Genomic DNA, 24262 nt, shown 5'->3' with positions numbered 1-24262 from the left:
GAGGAGAGAGAGATATACACGTTGAGACGCCCAGGATGGAGAGGAGAGAGATATACACGTTGAGACCCCCAGGATGGAGAGGAGAGAGAGAGAGAGATACACGTTGAGACCCCCAGGATGGAGAGGAGAGAGAGATACACGTTGAGACCCCCAGGATGGAGAGGAGAGAGAGATACACATGTTGAGACCCCCAGGATGGAGAGGAGAGAGATATACACGTTGAGACCCCCAGGATGGAGAGGAGAGAGAGATACACGTTGAGAACCCCAGGATGGAGAGGAGAGAGAGATATACACGTTGAGAACCCCAGGATGGAGAGGAGAGAGAGATATACACGTTGAGACGCCCAGGATGGAGAGGAGAGAGATATACACGTTGAGACCCCCAGGATGGAGAGGAGAGAGAGATACACGTTGAGACCCCCAGGATGGAGAGGAGAGAGAGATATACACATTGAGACCCCCAGGATGGAGAGGAGAGAGAGAGAGATACATGTTGAGACACCCAGGATGGAGAGGAGAGAGAGATACACGTTGAGACCCCCAGGATGGAGAGGAGAGAGAGATACACGTTGAGACCCCCAGGATGGAGAGGAGAGAGATATACACGTTGAGACCCCCAGGATGGAGAGGAGAGAGAGATACACGTTGAGAACCCCAGGACGGAGAGGAGAGAGAGATATACACGTTGAGAACCCCAGGATGGAGAGGAGAGAGAGATATACACGTTGAGACCCCCAGGATGGAGAGAAGAGAGAGATACACGTTGAGACCCCCAGGATGGAGAGGAGAGAGAGATACACATTGAGACCCCCAGGATGGAGAGGAGAGAGAGAGAGAGATACACGTTGAGACCCCCAGGATGGAGAGGAGAGAGAGATACACGTTGAGACCCCCAGGATGGAGAGGAGAGAGAGATACACATTGAGACCCCCAGGATGGAGAGGAGAGAGAGAGATACACATTGAGACCCCCAGGATGGAGAGGAGAGAGAGAGAGATACATGTTGAGACCCCCAGGATGGAGAGGAGAGAGAGATACACGTTGAGACCCCCAGGATGGAGAGGAGAGAGAGATACACGTTGAGACCCCCAGGATGGAGAGGAGGAGAGAGAGAGATACACGTTGAGACCCCCAGGATGGAGAGGAGAGAGATATACACGTTGAGACCCCCAGGATGGAGAGGAGAGAGAGAGAGATACACGTTGAGACCCCCAGGATGGAGAGGAGAGAGAGAGAGATACACGTTGAGACCCCCAGGATGGAGAGGAGAGAGAGATACACGTTGAGACCCCCAGGATGGAGAGGAGAGAGAGAGATACACATTGAGACCCCCAGGATGGAGAGGAGAGAGAGAGATACACGTTGAGACCCCAAGGATGGAGAGGAGAGAGAGAGAGATACACATTGAGACCCCCAGGATGGAGAGGAGAGAGAGAGAGAGAGAGATACACGTTGAGACCCCCAGGATGGAGAGGAAAGAGAGAGAGATACACGTTGAGACCCACAGGATGGAGAGGAGAGAGAGCGAGATACACGTTGAGACCCCCAGGATGGAGAGGAGAGAGAGAGATACACATTGAGACCCCCAGGATGGAGAGGAGAGAGAGAGATACACGTTGAGACCCCCAGGATGGAGAGGAGAGAGAGAGATACACGTTGAGACCCCCAGGATGGAGAGGAGAGAGAGAGAGATACACGTTGAGACCCCCAGGATGGAGAGGAGAGATATACACGTTGAGACCCCCAGGATGGAGAGGAGAGAGAGAGATACACGTTGAGACGCCCAGGATGGAGAGGAGAGATATACACGTTGAGACCCCCAGGATGGAGAGAGAGAGATATACACGTTGAGACGCCCAGGATGGAGAGGAGAGAGATATACACGTTGAGACCCCCAGGATGGAGAGGAGAGAGAGAGAGAGAGAGATACACGTTGAGACCCCCAGGATGGAGAGGAGAGAGAGATATACGTTGAGACCCCCAGGATGGAGAGGAGAGAGAGATACACGTTGAGACCCCCAGGATGTAGAGGAGAGAGATATACACGTTGAGACCCCCAGGATGGAGAGGAGAGAGAGATACACGTTGAGAACCCCAGGATGGAGAGGAGAGAGAGAGAGAGAGATACACGTTGAGACCCCCAGGATGGAGAGGAGAGAGAGATATACACATTGAGACCCCCAGGATGGAGAGGGAGAGAGAGAGAGATACATGTTGAGACACCCAGGATGGAGAGGAGAGAGAGATACACGTTGAGACCCCCAGGATGGAGAGGAGGAGAGAGATACACGTTGAGACCCCCAGGATGGAGAGGAGAGAGATATACACGTTGAGACCCCCAGGATGGAGAGGAGAGAGAGATACACGTTGAGAACCCCAGGATGGAGAGGAGAGACAGATATACACGTTGAGACCCCCAGGATGAAGAGGAGAGAGAGAGAGATACACGTTGAGACCCCCAGGATGGAGAGGAGAGAGAGAGAGAGAGATACACGTTGAGACCCCCAGGATGGAGAGGAGAGAGAGATACACGTTGAGACCCCCAGGATGGAGAGGAGAGAGAGAGAGATACACGTTGAGACCCCCAGGATGGAGAGGAGAGAGAGATACACGTTGAGACCCCCAGGATGGAGAGGAGAGAGAGAGAGAGAGAGAGATACACGTTGAGACCCCCAGGATGGAGAGGAAAGAGAGAGAGATACACGTTGAGACCCACAGGATGGAGAGGAGAGAGAGAGAGAGAGAGAGATACACGTTGAGACCCCCAGGATGGAGAGGAAAGAGAGAGAGATACACGTTGAGACCCACAGGATGGAGAGGAGAGAGAGCGAGATACACGTTGAGACCCCCAGGATGGAGAGGAGAGAGAGAGATACACATTGAGACCCCCAGGATGGAGAGGAGAGAGAGAGATACACGTTGAGACCCCCAGGATGGAGAGGAGAGAGAGAGATACACGTTGAGACCCCCAGGATGGAGAGGAGAGAGAGAGATACACGTTGAGACCCCCAGGATGGAGAGGAGAGATATACACGTTGAGACCCCCAGGATGGAGAGGAGAGAGAGAGATACACGTTGAGACGCCCAGGATGGAGAGGAGAGATATACACGTTGAGACCCCCAGGATGGAGAGGAGAGAGAGATACACATTGAGACCCCCAGGATGGAGAGGAGAGAGAGAGAGATACACGTTGAGACCCCCAGGATGGAGAGGAGAGAGAGATACACGTTGAGACCCCCAGGACGGAGAGGAGAGAGAGATATACATTGAGACCCCCAGGATGGAGAGGAGAGAGAGAGATACACGTTGAGACCCCCAGGATGGATAGGAGAGAGATATACACGTTGAGACCCCCAGGATGGAGAGGAGAGAGAGAGAGATACATGTTGAGACCCCCAGGATGGAGAGGAGAGAGAGATACACGTTGAGACCCCCAGGATGGAGAGGAGAGAGAGATACACATTGAGACCCCCAGGATGGAGAGGAGAGAGAGAGAGAGATACACGTTGAGACCCCCAGGATGGAGAGGAGAGAGAGATACACGTTGAGACCCCCAGGATGGAGAGGAGAGAGAGATACACATTGAGACCCCCAGGATGGAGAGGAGAGAGAGAGATACACATTGAGACCCCCAGGATGGAGAGGAGAGAGAGAGAGATACATGTTGAGACCCCCAGGATGGAGAGGAGAGAGAGATACACGTTGAGACCCCAGGATGGAGAGGAGAGAGAGATACACGTTGAGACCCCCAGGATGGAGAGGAGAGAGAGAGAGATACACGTTGAGACCCCCAGGATGGAGAGGAGAGAGATATACACGTTGAGACCCCCAGGATGGAGAGGAGAGAGAGAGAGATACACGTTGAGACCCCCAGGATGGAGAGGAGAGAGAGAGAGATACACGTTGAGACCCCCAGGATGGAGAGGAGAGAGAGATACACGTTGAGACCCCCAGGATGGAGAGGAGAGAGAGAGATACACATTGAGACCCCCAGGATGGAGAGGAGAGAGAGAGATACACGTTGAGACCCCAAGGATGGAGAGGAGAGAGAGAGAGATACACATTGAGACCCCCAGGATGGAGAGGAGAGAGAGAGAGAGAGATACACGTTGAGACCCCCAGGATGGAGAGGAAAGAGAGAGAGATACACGTTGAGACCCACAGGATGGAGAGGAGAGAGAGCGAGATACACGTTGAGACCCCCAGGATGGAGAGGAGAGAGAGAGATACACATTGAGACCCCCAGGATGGAGAGGAGAGAGAGAGATACACGTTGAGACCCCCAGGATGGAGAGGAGAGAGAGAGATACACGTTGAGACCCCCAGGATGGAGAGGAGAGAGAGAGATACACGTTGAGACCCCCAGGATGGAGAGGAGAGATATACACGTTGAGACCCCCAGGATGGAGAGGAGAGAGAGAGATACACGTTGAGACGCCCAGGATGGAGAGGAGAGATATACACGTTGAGACCCCCAGGATGGAGAGAGAGAGATATACACGTTGAGACGCCCAGGATGGAGAGGAGAGAGATATACACGTTGAGACCCCCAGGATGGAGAGGAGAGAGAGAGAGAGAGAGATACACGTTGAGACCCCCAGGATGGAGAGGAGAGAGAGATATACGTTGAGACCCCCAGGATGGAGAGGAGAGAGAGATACACGTTGAGACCCCCAGGATGTAGAGGAGAGAGATATACACGTTGAGACCCCCAGGATGGAGAGGAGAGAGAGATACACGTTGAGACCCCCAGGATGGAGAGGAGAGAGAGAGAGAGAGAGATACACGTTGAGACCCCCAGGATGGAGAGGAAAGAGAGAGAGATACACGTTGAGACCCACAGGATGGAGAGGAGAGAGAGAGAGAGAGAGATACACGTTGAGACCCCCAGGATGGAGAGGAAAGAGAGAGAGATACACGTTGAGACCCACAGGATGGAGAGGAGAGAGAGCGAGATACACGTTGAGACCCCCAGGATGGAGAGGAGAGAGAGAGATACACATTGAGACCCCCAGGATGGAGAGGAGAGAGAGAGATACACGTTGAGACCCCCAGGATGGAGAGGAGAGAGAGAGATACACGTTGAGACCCCCAGGATGGAGAGGAGAGAGAGAGATACACGTTGAGACCCCCAGGATGGAGAGGAGAGATATACACGTTGAGACCCCCAGGATGGAGAGGAGAGAGAGAGATACACGTTGAGACGCCCAGGATGGAGAGGAGAGATATACACGTTGAGACCCCCAGGATGGAGAGAGAGAGATATACACGTTGAGACGCCCAGGATGGAGAGGAGAGAGATATACACGTTGAGACCCCCAGGATGGAGAGGAGAGAGAGAGAGAGAGAGATACACGTTGAGACCCCCAGGATGGAGAGGAGAGAGAGATATACACATTGAGACCCCCAGGATGGAGAGGAGAGAGAGATACACGTTGAGACCCCCAGGATGGAGAGGAGAGAGAGATACACGTTGAGACCCCCAGGATGTAGAGGAGAGAGATATACACGTTGAGACCCCCAGGATGGAGAGAGAGAGATACACGTTGAGAACCCCAGGATGGAGAGGAGAGAGAGAGAGAGATACACGTTGAGACCCCCAGGATGGAGAGGAGAGAGAGATATACACATTGAGACCCCCAGGATGGAGAGGAGAGAGAGAGAGATACATGTTGAGACACCCAGGATGGAGAGGAGAGAGAGATACACGTTGAGACCCCCAGGATGGAGAGGAGAGAGAGATACACGTTGAGACCCCCAGGATGGAGAGGAGAGAGATATACACGTTGAGACCCCCAGGATGGAGAGGAGAGAGAGATACACGTTGAGAACCCCAGGATGGAGAGGAGAGAGAGATATACACGTTGAGACCCCCAGGATGAAGAGGAGAGAGAGAGAGATACACGTTGAGACCCCCAGGATGGAGAGGAGAGAGAGAGAGAGATACACGTTGAGACCCCCAGGATGGAGAGGAGAGAGAGAGATACACGTTGAGACCCCCAGGATGGAGAGGAGAGAGAGATACACGTTGAGACCCCCAGGATGGAGAGGAGAGAGAGAGAGATACACGTTGAGACCCCCAGGATGGAGAGGAGAGAGAGATACACGTTGAGACCCCCAGGATGGAGAGGAGAGAGAGATATACACATTGAGACCCCCAGGATGGAGAGGAGAGAGAGATACACGATGAGACGCCCAGGAATTCTCAACTTCCGGCGCCGACATAGATGGCCACCTCGCTTCGCGTTACGAGGAAACTATGCAGTATTTTGTTTTTTTACGTGTTATTTCTTACATTGGTACCCCCCTCTTCAAAGGGGGAGACACCCTGGACCCAAACTTTTACAGACCTATATCCATCCTGCCCTGCCTATCTAAGGTCTGCGAAAGCCAAGTCAACAAACAGGTCACTGACCATCTCGAATCCCACCGTACCTTCTCCGCTGTGCAATCTGGTTTCCGAGCCGGTCACGGGTGCACCTCAGCCACGCTCAAGGTACTAAACGATATCATAACCGCCATCGATAAAAGACAGTACTGTGCAGCAGTCTTCATCGACCTTGCCAAGGCTTTCGACTCTGTCAATCACCATATTCTTATCGGCAGACTCAGTAGCCTCGGTTTTTCGGATGACTGCCTTGCCTGGTTCACCAATTACCTTGCAGACAGAGTTCAGTGTGTCAAATCGGAGGGCATGCTGTCCGGTCCTCTGGCAGTCTCTATGGGGGTGCCACAGGGTTCAATCCTCGGGCCGACTATTTTCTCTGTATATTTCAATGATGTTGCTCTTGCTGCGGGCGATTCCCTGATCCACCTCTATGCAGACGACACCATTCTATATATTTCCGGCCCGTCCTTGGACACTATGCTATCTAACCTCCAAACGAGCTTCAATGCCATACAACACTCCTTCCGTGGCCTCCAACTGCTCTTAAACGCTAGTAAAACCAAATGCATGCTTTTCAACCGTTCGCTGCCTGCACCCGCACGCCTGACTAGCATCACCACCCTGGATGGTTCCGACCTTGAATATGTGGACATCTATAAGTACCTAGGTGTCTGGCTAGACTGTAAACTCTCCTTCCAGACTCATATCAAACATCTCCAATCGAAAATCAAATCAAGAGTCGGCTTTCTATTCCGCAACAAAGCCTCCTTCACTTACGCCGCCAAACTTACCCTAGTAAGACTGACTATCCTACCGATCCTCGACTTCGGCGATGTCATCTACAAAATTGCTTCCAACACTCTACTCAGCAAACTGGATGCAGTTTATCACAGTGCCATCCGTTTTGTCACTAAAGCCCCTTATACCACCCACCACTGCGACTTGTATGCTCTAGTCGGCTGGCCCTCGCTACATAGTCGTCGCCAGACCCACTGGCTCCAGGTCATCTACAAGTCCATGCTAGGTAAAGCTCGGCCTTATCTCAGTTCACTGGTCACGATGGCAACACCCATCCGTAGCACGCGCTCCAGCAGGTGTATCTCACTGATCATCCCTAAAGCCAACACCTCATTTGGCCGCCTTTCGTTCCAGTTCTCTGCTGCCTGTGACTGGAACGAATTGCAAAAATCGCTGAAGTTGGAGACTTATCTCCCTCACCAACTTCAAACATCTGCTATCTGAGCAGCTAACCGATCGCTGCAGCTGTACATAGTCTATCGGTAAATAGCCCACCCATTTTTACCTACCTCATCCCCATACTGTTTTTATTTATTTACTTTTCTGCTCTTTTGCACACCAATATCTCTACCTGTACATGACCATCTGATCATTTATCACTCCAGTATTAATCTGCAAAATTGTAATTATTCGCCTACCTCCTCATGCCTTTTGCACACAATGTATATAGACTCCCCTTTTTTTCTCTACTGTGTTATTGACTTGTTAATTGTTTACTCCATGTATAACTGTCTGTTCACACTGCTATGCTTTATCTTGGCCAGGTCGCAGTTGCAAATGAGAACTTGTTCTCAACTAGCCTACCTGGTTAAATAAAGGTGAAATAAAAAAATAAAAAAATATTAGGTTTCATTACATACAGTCGGGAGGAACCACTGAATATAAGAGCAACGTCAACTCACCATCATTACGACCAGGAATATGACTTTCTCGAAGCGGATCCTCTGTTTGGTCCACCACCCAGGACAATGGATCGGATCCCAGCCGGCGATCGAATACAACGTCGACGTAAAAGGGGCAGATGAAGCGGTCTTCTGGTCAGGCTCCGGAGACGGGCACATCACGCACCGCTCCCGAGCATACTACTCGCCAAAGTCCAGTCTCTTGACAACAAGGTTGATGAAATCCGAGCAAGGGTTGCATTCCAGAGAGACATCAGAGACTGTAACGTTCTTTGTTTCACGGAAACATGGCTCACTCGAGACACGCTATCGGAGTCAGTACAGCCAGCTGGTTTCTTCACGCATCGCGCCGACAGAAACAAACATCTTTCTGGTAAGAATAGGGGCGGGGGGGGATGCCTTATGATTAATGAGACGTGGTGTGGTCACAACAACATACAGGAACTCAAGTCCTTCTGTTCACCTGACTTAGAATTCCTCACAATCAAATGTCGACCGCATTATCTACCAAGAGAATTCTCTTCGATTATAATCACAGTCGTATATATCCCCCCCAAGCAGACACGTCGATGGCCCTGAATGAACTTAATTTGACTCTATGTGAACTGGAAACCACATATCCTGAGGCTGCATTCATTGTAGCTGGGGATTTGAACAAGCTAATCTGAAAACAAGACTCCCAAAATTCTATCAGCATATCGATTGTGCTACCAGGGCTGGTAAAACCCTGGATCATTGTTATTCTAACTTCCGCGACGCATATAAGGCCCTCCCCCGCCCTCCCTTCAGAGAAGCTGACCACGACTCCATTTTGTTGCTCCCTGCCTATAGACAGAGACTAAAACAGGAAGCTCCCGCGCTCAGGTCTGTTCAACGCTGGTCCGACCAATCTGATTCCACGCTTCGATCACATGGACTGGGATATGTTCCGCATTGCGTCCAACAATAACATTGACGAATACGCTGATTCGGTGAGCGAGTTAATTAGCAAGTGCATTGGCGATGTAGTACCCACAGCAACTATTAAAGCATTCCCAAACCAGAAACCGTGGATTGATTGCAGCATTCGCACGAAACTGAAAGCGAGAACCACTGCTTTTAATCAGGGCAAGGTGACCGGAAACATAACCGAACACAAACAGTGTAGCTATTCCCTCCGCAAGGCAATCAAATAAGCTAAGCGTCAGTATAGAGACAAAGTAGAGTCGCAATTCAACGGCTCAAACACAAGGAGGTATGTGGCAGGGTCTACAGTCAATCACAGATTACAAAAAGAAAACCAGCCCCATCGCGGACCAGGATGTCTTGCTCCCAGACAGACTAAACAACTTCTTTGCTTGCTATGAGGACAATACAGTGCCACTGACACGGCCAGCTACCAAAACCTGCGGACTCTCCTTCACTGCAGCCAACGTGAGTAAAACATTTAACTTGTTTGCGACAGGGGGCAGCATTTTCACTTTGGATGAATAGCGTACCCAGAGTGAACTGCCTCCTACTCAGTCCCAGATGCTAATATATACATATTATTATTAGTATTGGATAGAAAACACTCAGTTTCTAGAACTGTTTGAATGATGTCTGAGTATAACAGAACTCATATGGCAGGCAAAAACCTGAGAAAAAATCCAACTGGAAGTGGGAAATCTGAGGTTTGTAGTTTTTGAACTCACCCCTATCAAATACACAGTGGGATATGGGTTATTTTGCACTTCCTACGGCTTCCACTAGATGTCAACCGTCTTTAGAATGTTGTTTCAGGCTGCTCATGTGAAGTGGGGCCGGATGGGAGCTGTTTGACTAATTGGTCTGCCGACAGCCTCATTCTCAGTCTCACGCTTTCACTTGAGAGGTAGCTCTCGTTCCATTGCTTTTCTATAAACTATGGAATCCTCCGGTTGGAACATTATTGAACTTTTATGATAAAAACATCCTAAAGATTGATTCTGTACTTAGTTTGACAAGTTTCTTCGACCTGTAATATAACATTTTGAACGTTTTGTCCGAATGGACCAGATCGCGCTTTTGGATTTGTTTACCAAATGCCCTAACAAAAGAAGCTATTGGACATAAATGATGGACATTATCGAACAAAACAAGCATTTATTGTGGAACTTCGATTCCTGGGAGTGCATTCTGATGAAGATCATCAAAGGTAAGTGAATATTTATAATGCTATTTATGAATAATGTTGACTACCCAACATGGCGGATATTTTTCTGGCTGGGTGGGCTCTGAGCGCCGTTCTCAGATTATGCTTGTTCCATAAAGTAAAAAAAATAAAAATTCTGACACAGCGGTTGCATTAAGGAGAAATTTAGATAAAGTTCCCATGTATAATAGTTGAATTTATCAACATTTATTATAAGTATTTCTGTGAATTCATGTGGCTCTCTGCACTATCACGGCATGTTTTGGAACTACTGAACATAACACGTCAATGTAAAATAAGATTTTTCGACATAAATATGAACTTTACCGAACAAAACATACATGTATTGTGTAACATGAAGTCCTATGAGTGTCATCTGATGAAGATCAAAGGTTAGTGATGAATTTTATCTCTCTTTGTGCTTTTTGTGACTCCTCTCTTTGGCTGGAAAAATGGCTGGGTTTTTCTGTGCGTTGGTGGTGACCTAACAATCGTTTGTGGAGCTTTCACTGTAAAGCATTTTTGAAATCAGACACTGTGGCTGGATTAAAGATAATTGTATCTTTAAAATGGTGCTTAATTAAGACTTGTATGTTTGAGAAATTTGATTTATGAGATTTCTGTTGATTTGTATTTGGCACCCTGCAATTCCATTGGCTGTTGGCGAGGGGTTCCGCTAGCGGAACGGGGTTCCCGTCTGCAGGCCCAGACGGCATCCCCAGCCGCGTCCACAGAGCATGCGCAGACCAGCTGGCTGGTGTGTTTACGGACATATTCAATCAATCCTTATCCCAGTCTGCAGTTCCCACTAAACGACTACCGCCCTGTAGCACTCACTTCCATCATCATGAAGTGCTTAGAGAGACAGGTAGGACTAAACAGGTAGGACTAAACACTACGCTGCTCACTATACAACAGGTAGGACTAAACCCTACGCTGCTCACTATACAACAGGTAGACCTAAACCCTACGCTGCTCACTATACAACAGGTAGGACTAAACCCTACGCTGCTCACTATACAACAGGTAGGACTAAACCCTACGCTGTTCACTATACAACAGGTAGGACTAAACCCTACGCTGCTCACTATACAACAGGTAGGTCTAATCCTGGATGCTGATTGGTTAAGACCGTGTTCCAGCCAGTGTCTATTCCACAAGTTACCCCAGAATAAGGCTATGACATTGAAATGCCTATTTACTCTGTTCCATCTCACAGTGCAATTCACTGTCATCAGCCCAGCCAGGCAATTTATGAACTTGATCTCCACTTTAAAAAAACATCTAGATATTATCTCCCCTTGCTTATAGCTCCAATTTGTTTTTCATAAATGGAGATTTGTATAACTCTTGCAGTCTGTCTATCTGACATTTGCAACACTGTTTCAATATTGAAATTCGATCTCCACTGTTCCATAGTTAAAGGGTCCGTGCTATCCGGGATAATTGGTACATCCCTACACCACTGAAGTTGACATTTAAAATGGTTAAGGTTTGGGTTATGGTTAGAACAAGGGTAAGGACATCCCAAGGATCCCGGATAGCACTGACCATAGTTAATGAACGTTTTAAGCGAGACAGACAGGTTTTTCAGCCAGTCGAAATCATGAATCAGCATGAGAATAATTTTTATGGATACAGTGTTTTCGGAAAGTATTCAGACCACTTCACTTCTTCCACATTTTGTTACGTTACAGCCTTACTCTAAAATGGCTTTAATAAAAACATGTCCTCAATCTACACACAATACCCCAGAATGACTAAGCAAAAACAGGCATTTCTTGTGTGCAAATTCATAAAAAATAAAAACAGAAACACCTTATTTACATAAGTATTCAGACCTTTTGCTATGAGACTCGAAATTGAGCTCAGGTGCATCCTGTTTCCATTGATCATCCTTGAGATGTTTCTACAACTTGATTGGACATGATTTGGAAAGGCACACACCTGTCTATATAAGGTCCCACAGTTGACAGTGCATGTCAGAACAAAAACCAAGCCATGAGGGCGAATGAATTGTCTATAGAGCTCCGAGACAGGATTGTGTCGAGGCACAGATCTGGGGAAGGGTACCAAAAAATGTCTGCAGCATTGAAGGCCCCCAAGAACAGTGACCTTCTTCATTCTTAAATGGAAGAAGTTTGGAACCACCAATACTTTTCTTAGAGCTGGCCACTCGGCCAAACTGAGCAATCGGGGGAGAAGGGCCTTCATCAGGTAGGTGACCAAGAACCACATGGTCACTCTGACAGAGCTCCAGAGTTCCTCTGTGGAGATGGGAGAACCTTCCAGAAGGACAACCATCTCTGCAGCACTCTACCAATCAGGACTTTATGGTAGAGTGGCCAGACAGAAGCCACTCCTCAGTAAAAGGCACATGACAGCCCGCTGTCACGACTCTCCGACCACGAGAAACAAGATTCTCTGGTCTGATGAAACCAAGATTGAACTCGTTGGCCTGAATGCCAAGCGTCACGTCTGGAGGACGTGGTGGTGTCTGCATCATGCTGTGGGGATGTCTTTCAGCAGCAGGGAATGGGAGACTAGTCAGGATCATGGGAATGATGAACGAAGGCAAAGTACATTGAGATCCTTGATGAAAAGCTGCTCCAGAGCAGGACCTTAGACTGGGGCGAAGGTTCACCTTCCAATAGGACAACGACCCTAAACACACAGCCAAGACAAAGCAGGAGTGGCTTCAGGACAAGTCTCTGCATGTCTTTGAGTGGCCCTGCCAGAATCCAGACTTGAACCCGATCGAACATCTCTGGAGACCTGAAAATAGCTGTGCAGCGACGCTCCCAATCCAACCTGACCTAGCTTGAGAGGACCTGCAGAGAGGAATGGGAGAAACTCCCCAAATACAGGTGTGCCAAGCTTGTAGCGTCATACCCAAGAAGACTTGAGGCTGTAATCGCTGCCAAAGGTGCTTCAAAGTACTGAGTAAAGGGCCTGAATACTTGTGTAAATGTGATTTCAGTTTTTTATTTTTAATACGTTTGCAAAAAATTCTAAAAATCAGTTTTTACTTTGTCATTATGGGGTATTGTGTGTAGATTGATGCAGTGGGAATCAATTTTAGAATAAGGCTGTAATGTAACAAATTGTGAAAAAAGTCAAGGGGTCTGAATACTTTCCAAATGCACTGTATAGTGTACACTGTATACACTGCACAAAGAAATGTCCATAGATAAACAGGAACAACTAAATGTAGCTAGTTTGCTGTGTAGTGCAAGAGGAAAAAAGTCAGGTAGCAAGGGGGAAAGGTCAGGTAGCAAGAGGAAAAAGGTCAGGTAGCAAGAGGAAAAAAGGTCAGGTAGCAAGAGGGAAAAGGTCTGTCACCAGTAAACAAATGACCAGTGAACCTTGGCTGGAAACAATGCAATGGAACGAACGCCTAGACGGCTTGGGTAGCAACCTCAGGACTATCTCCCCTGGAAAGGATGAAATAGTAGGAATAAATGAATGTTAATCATTTTAATATGCTGGTAGCCGTTGTATAAAAGTGATAATGGCCTCAATAACGTGGTTTGGAGGATATATTGGCACGGTCTGTCGGCCCGAGGCAAAACACACCGTACCATTATATCCTCCAAACCACAGCTTCTCGGGCATTATCACTAAAATAGAATTGTCACTGCTCAGTGGGGAGAACAGCGCTAACTTTGAACGTTAAACGATCATTTACAAAGCTAACAGACTGAATTTCAACATCTACCATGTGCAAAAGCGACCTGTTCCTGGTTTCATGGTGTATTCCTGAGTCATCTCCTTTAAATTGACATAAAAGTGTTGACTAGGGGGCGTTTCAAAAGTACAAGAATATTAAGGTTTAAAATAGCTAGTGTCAACACTTAAGTACAAGAATATTAAGGTTATAATATTGTAGAGCATAATCAAATTAATGTTATTTAAGGCAAAGAAAACAATGTTTTAAGTTTAAGTTAGTAGCACCCTCTTGAATTGCCCCATTTTACCCTGCATTCTAGAGCACGTAGTGAACGCCCTATACGCCCTATACGCTGCCATGTTTCTGTCCGGCTCCCCGACCTCGAACCGCCGACCCAGAGAGGGGTCACACACACCTACCTGTCCTTCACACATGTCGAACAGGGCCAGTCGGTCTCGGCCGGCGCGGGCCAGTTTGGTCTGGAAGAGTTTCCCGTCGAAGAAGCCCCAGGGGCAGCAGTGTTCCCATGGTAACGGCTGACCACACACGTCATTGACCAACAGAGCAGTGTCCACGCCCGCCATGAAGAGAGACGCCAGCTGGATCCCCCGACTGTCTACCTTCTCTACCTACAGAGATACACACAATAAAATATAGTCACTGAACAAAAATACATGCAACAATTTCAATTATTTTACTGAGTTTACAGTTCATAAGGAAATCAGTAAAAATACATTCATTAGGCCCTAATCTATGGATTTTACATGACTGGGCAGGGGCACAGCCATGGATTGGCCTGGGAGGGCATATGCCCACCCACTGGGAGACAGGTCCAGCCAATCAGACTGAGTTTTTCCAAACAAAAAAGGGTTTTATTACAGACAGAACTACTCTGCAGTTTCGTCAGCTTTCCGGGTGGCTGATCTCAGACGATCCAGGGCTGGCGTGGTAACACGTGGTCTGCGGTTGTGAGGCCGGTTGGACGTACTGCCAAATTCTCTTAAACGACGTTGTAGAGATGGCTTATGGTAGAGAAATTAACATTAAATTATCTGACAACAGCTGTGGGAGACATTCCTGCAGTCAGCATGCCAATTGCATGCTCCTTAAAACTTGAGACATCTGTGGCATTGTGTTATGTGACAAAACTGCCACATTTTAGAGTGTTTTTTTTATTGTCCCCCAGCACAAGGTGCACCTGTGTGATGATCATGCCATTTAACCAGCTTCTTGATATGCCACACCTGTCAGGTGGATGAATGATCTTGGCGAAGGAGAAATGCTCACTGGCAGGGATGTAAACAAATGTATGCACAACATTTCTGGGATGTTTTATTTCAGCTCATGGGATCAACACTTGTATGTATGAATTCAGTGTGTTAGTTGTTTTGGATATGATTTAAGCCTATATGATCAGCACTACTTTCTAAGAGAACCTTTTTCCTGTCTTCTCTTGAGATTGAAGTCATATTTAGATTTACTGCAAGATATGAATTGCCACAATGACATTTGTTCCTCAAAATAGGTATTTTATTGGCTCTGCTCCTTTGGACACTTAGGGTAAGGAAACCAATGTTCTGTGGGTGGGATTGTCAGAGGAGGGGGCAGGATGTTAGTGAGTCAGAGTTGGTAGGGTTTCAGAGCTGTCAATCAATCACTGTGGGTGGGACTTGAGGGAAGGCTGTTTTTCTTTAGCAATGTAGTAAAGTAAAATATAAATAGTAGAGTACAGATACCCCCCAGAAAACTACTTAAGTAGTACTTTAAAGTATTCTTTTAAAGTACTTGCCAGTGTAGCCTAGTGATGGGTTGTTCATGAATGAAATGCTCTTTTTGAATAGATCTTTTAGGTAAATGGAACCAAATCACATCATTGAGAAAGATATTAATTTGGCTCCCTAATTAGCATACTGGTAGGCTACTACTGCTTTTTGCCGATTATCTGCACATAAATTATGAATAGATTTGAAGATGTTGAATCCCAACTGCAGGAACAATAGGTAATGGAGAGAGAGCCTTACTGTGGTCCAAAATATAATAAAATAAATAATGTATACATTTTCCCTGATACCCAAAAGTACTCGCTACACCCGCAATAACATCTGCTAAACACGTATGTGACCAATAAAATGGGATTTGAGTAGATTTTTATTAGACATTTTGAATGCTTAGCAGGACAGGAAAATGGTCTAATTCACCCACTTAAAGAGAAAATCCTTGGTCATCCCTACTGCATCTGATCTGACGGACTCACTAAACACATGTGACTCACCACCTGGATTCGGTAGCAACATTTGAAATTATGTTTTTACACTGGATAAAAGTAGAGACTCGGAGCTACAAAATGGTAAATCATACACTACAGTTGAGGAACAATGGGAAAGTAATTCTGCTTTGAAAGTTGAACAACTTGTAAACTCCTTTTGCCTTTGAATGTTTGGGTATCTAGTGAAGAGCTCTTCTTTATCTACACCCATTCAGCATAGTTTACACCCTCTTAAGCTTTAGCCCCACCCAACTCGTTTCACTCTTGGAGTGCACGCAAACTTGACGCTCTGGCCGATGATTTGTTTACCTCTGGATAACATGAAAACAGCCTAACCAGCTCTGCTGGCTACAATTACATTATGCTTTTTTTTCAGACGTTTACTGACACCGGCCATATTCAACAGGTGTTGTACACACGTCACGTAATGTTAGCTAACGAGCCAGCCAGCTAACGTTAGCTAACGAGCCAGCCAGCTAACGAGCCAGCCAGCTAACGAGCCAGCCAGCTAACGTTAGCTAGCGAGACAGACAGCTAACGTTAGCTAGTTAAACAACAATAAACACAGTGCCAACAATGCCACAGTGCTGGGTGCTAACCAACCAGGTGCAATGTTAGCTAGCTAACATTAGGCTCTAACTAGAACAGAAAACAGTTCTGGGATACGAATAATACAGTCAGTAAGGGAGCCAGCCAGCTAACGTTAGCTAGCTAGCTAACAGTACACTTTAGCTTGAAATGAAACCACTTTCTGCCCAAATTAGAAACATAATATCTGAAAATTTAGCTAGCTATAGCTAGACTATCTTACCTGTATACATCATCATCCATGATGGACACGTCTCCCTGTCAGGATATCACCATTGCCCTTAGTTTGAAGATGTAATCCAGATGTAACTTCTCAGATAGAGTTCAGTGTGTCAAGTCGGAGGGTGTGTTGTCCGGACCTCTGACAGTCTCTATGGGGGTGCCACAGGGTTCAATTCTCGGGCCGACTCTTTTCTCTGTATACATCAATGATGTCGCTCTTACTGCTGGTGATTCTATGATCCACCTCTATGCAGACGACACCATTCTGTATACTTCTGGCCCTTCTTTGGACACTGTGTTAAGCATCTCTAATCCAAAATTAAATCTAGAATCGGCTTCCTATTTCGCAACAAAGCCTCCTTCACTCATGCTGCTAAACATACCATCGTAAAACGGACTATCCTACCGATCCTCGACTTCGGCGATGTCATTTACAAAATAGCCTCCAACATTCTACTCAGCAAATTGGATGCAGTCTATCACAGTGCCATCTGTTTTGTTACCAAAGCCAGATATACTACCCACCAGTGCGACCTGTACGCTCTCGTTGGCTGGCCCTCGCTTCATACTCGTCGCCAAACCCACTGGCTCCAGGTCATCTATAAGTCTTTGCTAGGTAAAGCCCCGCCTTATCTCAGCTCACTGGTCACCATAGCAACACCCACCCCCACCCCCAATCTCTCTACTTTCACATAATCTGCACATCACTCCAGTGTTAATGCAAAATTTTAATTATTTTGCCACTATGGCCTATTTATTGCCTTACCTCCCTTATCTTACCTCATTTGCACACACTGTATATATATTTTTCTATTGTGTTATTGACTGTATGTTTGTTTATGTGTAACTCTGTGCTGTGGTTTTTGTCGCACTGCTTTGCTTTATATTGGCCAGGTCGCAGTTGTAAATGAGAACTTGTTCTCAACTAGCCTACCAGGTTAAATAAAGGTGTTCTCAACTAGCCTACCTGGTTAAATAAAGGTGTTCTCAACTAGCCTACCTGGTTAAATAAAGGTGTTCTCAACTAGCCTACCAGGTTAAATAAAGGTGTTCTCAACTAGCCTACCAGGTTAAATAAAGGTGTTCTCAACTAGCCTACCAGGTTAAATAAAGGTGTTCTCAACTAGCCTACCTGGTTAAATAAAGGTGTTCTCAACTAGCCTACCAGGTTAAATAAAGGTGTTCTCAACTAGCCTACCTGGTTAAATAAAGGTGAAATAAAAAAAATAAGTAAACTCAGTAAAATCTTTGAAATTGTTGCATGTTGCGTTTATATTTTTTGTTCAGTATACAACCACATCCTCTCCTATATCAACTCTATCAGATCTAGAAACATTAGAACTTTATTTTGACTATTTTCTACATTGTAGAATAATAGTGAAGACATCAAAACTATGAAATAACACACATGGAATCATGTAGTAACCAAAAAAGTGTTAAACAAGACAAAATATATTTGAGATTCTTCAAAGTAGCCACTCTTTGCCTTGACAGCTTTGCACACACTTGGCATTCTCTCAACCAGCTTCACCTGGAATGCTTTTCCAACAGTCTTGAAGAAGTTCCCACATATGCTGAGCACTTGTTGGCTGCTATTCCTTCACTATGCTTCCAACTCATCCCAAACCATCTCAATTGGGTTCAGATCGGGTGATTGTGGAGGCCAGGTCATCTGATGCAGCACTCCATCACTCTCCTTGATCAAATAGGCCGTACACAGCCTGGAGGTGTGTTTTGGGTCATTGTCCTGTGATAGTCCCACTAAGCGCAAACCAGATGGGATGGCGTATCGCTGCAAAATGCTGTGGTAGCCATGCTGGTTAAGTGTGCCTTGAATTCTAAATAAATCACTGACAATGCCACCAGCAAAGCAAAGTAACCCCACACCATCGCACCTCCTCCTCCATGCTTCAAGGTGGGAACCACACATTCGGATATCACCCATTCACCTACTCTGCATCTCACAAAAACATGGCGGATTGAACCAAAGATCAAAAATGTTGACTCATCAGACCAAAGGACAGATTTCCACTGGTCTAATGTCCATTGGTGTCCTTTAGTAGTGGTTTCTTTGCAGCAATTCAACCATGAAGGCCTGATTCACGCAGTCTCCTCTGAGCAGTTGATGTTGAGATGTGTCTGTTACTTGAACTCTGTGAAGCATTTATTTGGTCTGCAATCTGAGGCTGTTAACTCTAATGACATTATCCTCTGCAGCAGAGATAACTGGGTCTTCCTTTCCTGTGGAGCTCCTCATGAGAGCCAGTTTGGAATATGCACAGCCTGGAATATGTTCCGGGATTCCTCATGTGACATTAAGGGGTACACCACATCAGTCATTGGTTTTCTCAATAAGTGCGTTGATGACGTCGTCCCCACAGTGACTGTATGTGCATACCCCAACCAGAAGCCATGGATTACAGGCAACATCCGCACTGAGCTAAAGGCTAGAACTGCTGCGTTCAAGGAGCGGGACTCTAACCCGGAAGCTTATAAGAAATCCCGCTATGACCTCCGATGAGCAATCAAACAGGCAAAGTGTCAATACAGGACTCGAATCAAACAAAACACAGACGCTCGTCGGAAGTGGCAGGGCTTGCAAACCATTACAGACTACAAAGGGAAGCACAGCCGAGAGCTGCCCAGTGACACAAGCCTACCAGACGAGCTAAACTACTTCTATGCTCGCTTCGAGGCAAATAACACTGAAACATGCATGAGAGCACCAGCTGTTCCGGATGACTGTGTGATCACGCTCTCCGCAGCCGATGTGAGTAAGACCTTTAAACAGGTCAACATTCACAAGGCCGCAGGGCCAGACGGATTACCAGGAGGTGTACTGTGAACATGGGCTGACCAACTACACCGTTGTATTTGGGGCATGTGACAAATAACATGTGATTTGACTTGATTTGCGTGGTGCCAGTCAAGTTGAAACAGGCTTTACATCGTCTGCCACATCACGGTGTCGTCACCATGGAAATGGTATGGTAAGGTAATATGGGTGTTGTACCTTCAGTTCCTGTAGCTGGTCTGGTTCGTAGAGCTGGTTAGAGACTGCCTGGGCCAGGAAGGCATCTAACTCATGTCTCTGTAGAATACCACCACCTGGCCACTGCATCATATACCTGTTAACACACACACACACACACACACACACACACACACACACACACACACACACACACACACACACACACACACACACACACACCTGTTAACATCACACACACCTGTTAACATCACACACACCTGTTAACATCACACACACCTGTTAACATCACACACATTTGTTAACATCACACACACCTGTTAACATCACACACACCTGTTAACATCACACACACCTGTTAACATCACACACACCTGTTAACATCACACACACATCTAACACGTCTCTGTGGAATCCTACCACCTGGCCACTGAATCATATACCTGTACAGAAAGACACAGCCTCACCTGAGCACGCAGCACACACGTGGTACACAGACACACACACCTCTCACACCCTTCCAGTCTCACCTGAGCACGCAGCACACACACGTGGTACACAGACACACACACACCTCTCACACCCTTCCAGTCTCCCCTGAGCACGCAGCACACAAACGTGGTACACAGACACACACACACACCTCTCACACCCTTCCAGTCTCACCTGAGCACGCAGCATACACACGTGGTACACAGACACACACACCTCTCACACCCTTCCAGTCTCACCTGAGCACGCAGCACATGAGCAGAAGGTGTTGTGGGACCTGAGCAGGGTTGAGTAAGGCAGGACAGTCAGAGCGCAGACAGGCTAGGAAAGCTCTGGTCCTCCGGGAGCGATCTTCACTGGCTCTACCAAGCCACAGCCTCCGCAGGTTAGGACAGGTCCACTCTCTGAAGCACAGCGCTGGAACCAGCTCCGGGGTCAGGGCCGACTTCGACTTCCCACTGGACCACTCCTTCACTATCACTGGAGGAACTGGAGGACGATGGGAAGAACACATTCTCTTTTACAATAACAACCTAACCAACAAGATAAACAAATGAGCTGTGCCGCAAAGCAGACAGGTGCCTGGACTATACAAAGCAGACAGGTGACTGGACTAGACAAAGCAGACAGGTGACTGGACTAGACAAAGCAGACCGGTGACTGGACTAGACAAAGCAGACAGGTGACTGGACTAGACAAAGCAGACAGGTGACTGGACTAGACAAAGCAGACCAGGCTAGACAAAGCAGACAGCTGACCAGACTAGACAAAGCAGACCAGACTAGACAAAGCAGACTGGTGACCGGGCTAGACAAAGCAGACTGGTGACCGGGCTAGACAAAGCAGACTGGTGACCGGGCTAGACAAAGCAGACTGGTGACCGGGCTAGACAAAGCAGACAGGTGACCGGACTAGACAGAGCTGACTGGTGACCGGGCTAGACAGAGCAGACAGGTGACCGGGCTAGACAGAGCAGACAGGTGACCGGGCAAGACAAAGCAGACAGGTGACCGGGCTAGACAAAGCAGACAGGTGACGGGGCTAGACAAAGCAGACAGGTGACCGGACTAGACAGAGCTGACTGGGCTAGACAAAGCGGACAGGTGACCGGGCTAGACAGAGCAGACAGGTGACCGGACTAGACAGAGCTGACTGGGCTAGACAAAGCGGATAGGTGACCGGGCTAGACAGAGCAGACAGGTGACCTGGCTAGACAGAGCAGACAGGTGACCGGACTAGACAGAGCTGACTGGGCTAGACAAAGCGGACAGGTGACCGGGCTAGACAGAGCAGACAGGTGACCTGGCTAGACAGAGCAGACAGGTGACCTGGCTAGACAGAGCAGACAGGTGACCGGGCTAGACAAAGCAGACCAGACTAGACAAAGCAGACAGGTGACCGGACTAGACAGAGCAGACAGGTGACCTGGCTAGACAGAGCAGACAGGTGAGCGGGCTAGACAGAGCAGACAGGTGACGGGGCTAGACAAAGCAGACAGGTGACGGGGCTAGACAAAGCAGACAGGTGACCGGACTAGACAGAGCTGACTGGGCTAGACAAAGCGGACAGGTGACCGGGCTAGACAGAGCAGACAGGTGACCTGGCTAGACAGAGCAGACAGGTGACCGGGCTAGACAAAGCAGACCAGGCTAGACGAAGCAGACAGGTGACCTGGCTAGACAGAGCAGACAGGTGAGCGGGCTAGACAGAGCAGACAGGTGACCTGGCTAGACAGAGCAGACAGGTGAGCGGGCTAGACAGAGCAGACAGGTGACCGGGCTAGACAAAGCAGACCAGGCTAGACAAAGCAGACAGGTGACCGGGCTAGACAGAGCAGACAGGTGACCGGGCTAGACAGAGCAGACAGGTGACCGGGCTAGACAGAGCAGACAGGTGACCTGGCTAGACAGAGCAGACAGGTGACCGGGCTAGACAAAGCAGACCAGGCTAGACAAAGCAGACAGGTGACCGGACTAGACAGAGCAGACAGGTGACCTGGCTAGACAGAGCAGACAGGTGACCGGACTAGACAAAGCAGACAGGTGACCTGGCTAGACAGAGCAGACAGGTGAGCGGGCTAGACAGAGCAGACAGGTGACCGGGCTAGACAAAGCAGACCAGGCTAGACAAAGCAGACAGGTGACCGGGCTAGACAGAGCAGACAGGTGACCGGGCTAGACAGAGCAGACAGGTGACCTGGCTAGACAGAGCAGACAGGTGACCGGGCTAGACAAAGCAGACCAGGCTAGACAAAGCAGACAGGTGACCGGACTAGACAGAGCAGACAGGTGACCTGGCTAGACAGAGCAGACAGGTGAGCGGGCTAGACAGAGCAGACAGGTGACCTGGCTAGACAGAGCAGACAGGTGACCGGGCTAGACAAAGCAGGCCAGGCTAGACAAAGCAGACAGGTGACCGGACTAGACAGAGCAGACAGGTGACCTGGCTAGACAGAGCAGACAGGTGACTGGGCTAGACAAAGCAGACCAGGCTAGACAAAGCAGACAGGTGACCGGACTAGACAGAGCAGACAGGTGACCTGGCTAGACAGAGCAGACAGGTGAGCGGGCTAGACAGAGCAGACAGGTGACCGGGCTAGACAAAGCAGACCAGGCTAGACAAAGCAGACAGGTGACCGGGCTAGACAGAGCAGACAGGTGACCGGGCTAGACAGAGCAGACAGGTGACCTGGCTAGACAGAGCAGACAGGTGACCGGGCTAGACAAAGCAGACCAGGCTAGACAAAGCAGACAGGTGACCGGACTAGACAGAGCAGACAGGTGACCTGGCTAGACAGAGCAGACAGGTGAGCGGGCTAGACAGAGCAGACAGGTGACCGGGCTAGACAAAGCAGACAGGTGACCGGACTAGACAAAGCAGACAGGTGACCTGGCTAGACAGAGCAGACAGGTGAGCGGGCTAGACAGAGCAGACAGGTGACCTGGCTAGACAGAGCAGACAGGTGAGCGGACTAGACAGAGCTGACTGGGCTAGACAAAGCAGACCAGGCTGACTGGGATAGACAAAGCAGACCAGGCTAACTGGGCTAGACAAAGCAGACCGGTGACTGGACTAGACAAAGCAGGCCGGTGACTGGACTAGACAAAGCAGACCAGGCTAGACAAAGCAGACAGGTGACCTGGCTAGACAAAGCAGACAGGTGACCGGACTAGACAGAGCAGACAGGTGACCGGGCTAGACAAAGCAGACAGGTGACCTGGCTAGACAAAGCAGACAGGTGACCTGGCTAGACAAAGCAGACAGGTGACCGGGCTAAACAAAGCAGACCAGGCTGACTGGGCTAGACAAAGCAGACCAGGCTGACTGGGCTAGACAAAGCAGACAGGTGCCCGGGCTAGACAAAGCAGACCAGGCTAGACAAAGCAGACCAGGCTAGACAAAGCAGACAGCTGTCCGGGCTAGACAAAGCAGACCAGGCTGTCCGGGCTAGACAAAGCAGACCAGGCTGACTGGGCTAGACAAAGCAGACCAGGCTGACTGGGCTAGACAAAGCAGAGCGGGGACTGGGCTAGACAAAGCAGACCAGGCTGACTGGGCTAGACAAAGCAGAGCGGGGACTGGGCTAGACAAAGCAGACCGGTGACTGGGCTAGACAAAGCAGACCGGTGACTGGGCTAGACAAAGCAGACCGGTGACTGGACTAGACAAAGCAGACCAGGCTAGACAAAGCAGACAGGTGACCTGGCTAGACAAAGCAGACAGGTGAACGGACTAGACAGAGCAGACAGGTGACCGGACTAGACAAAGCAGACCAGGCTGACTGGGCTA

The 24262-nt window shown here is 48.4% G+C and overlaps 1 protein-coding gene across 2 annotated transcripts in view; it reads right to left on the bottom strand.

Annotated features, from left to right (window-relative positions):
* LOC109869655 (constitutive coactivator of PPAR-gamma-like protein 2) overlaps positions 1 to 24262 on the bottom strand; it is a 97580-nt gene that overhangs the window by 26335 nt on the left and 46983 nt on the right. For both annotated transcript variants that reach the window (XM_031804449.1, XM_031804450.1), the window contains 3 exons: positions 20713 to 20962; positions 20003 to 20117; positions 14333 to 14542 (listed from right to left, as the gene is read on the bottom strand). In XM_031804449.1, coding sequence (XP_031660309.1) covers positions 14333 to 14542; positions 20003 to 20117; positions 20713 to 20962 — 575 coding nt within the window. The remainder of the gene's footprint in view (positions 1 to 14332; positions 14543 to 20002; positions 20118 to 20712; positions 20963 to 24262) is intronic.

The sequence above is a fragment of the Oncorhynchus kisutch genome, linkage group LG24 (assembly GCF_002021735.2).
Source record: "Oncorhynchus kisutch isolate 150728-3 linkage group LG24, Okis_V2, whole genome shotgun sequence".
Classification (NCBI taxonomy): domain Eukaryota; kingdom Metazoa; phylum Chordata; class Actinopteri; order Salmoniformes; family Salmonidae; genus Oncorhynchus; species Oncorhynchus kisutch.
This window is presented reverse-complemented; position numbering and strand designations above follow the sequence as displayed.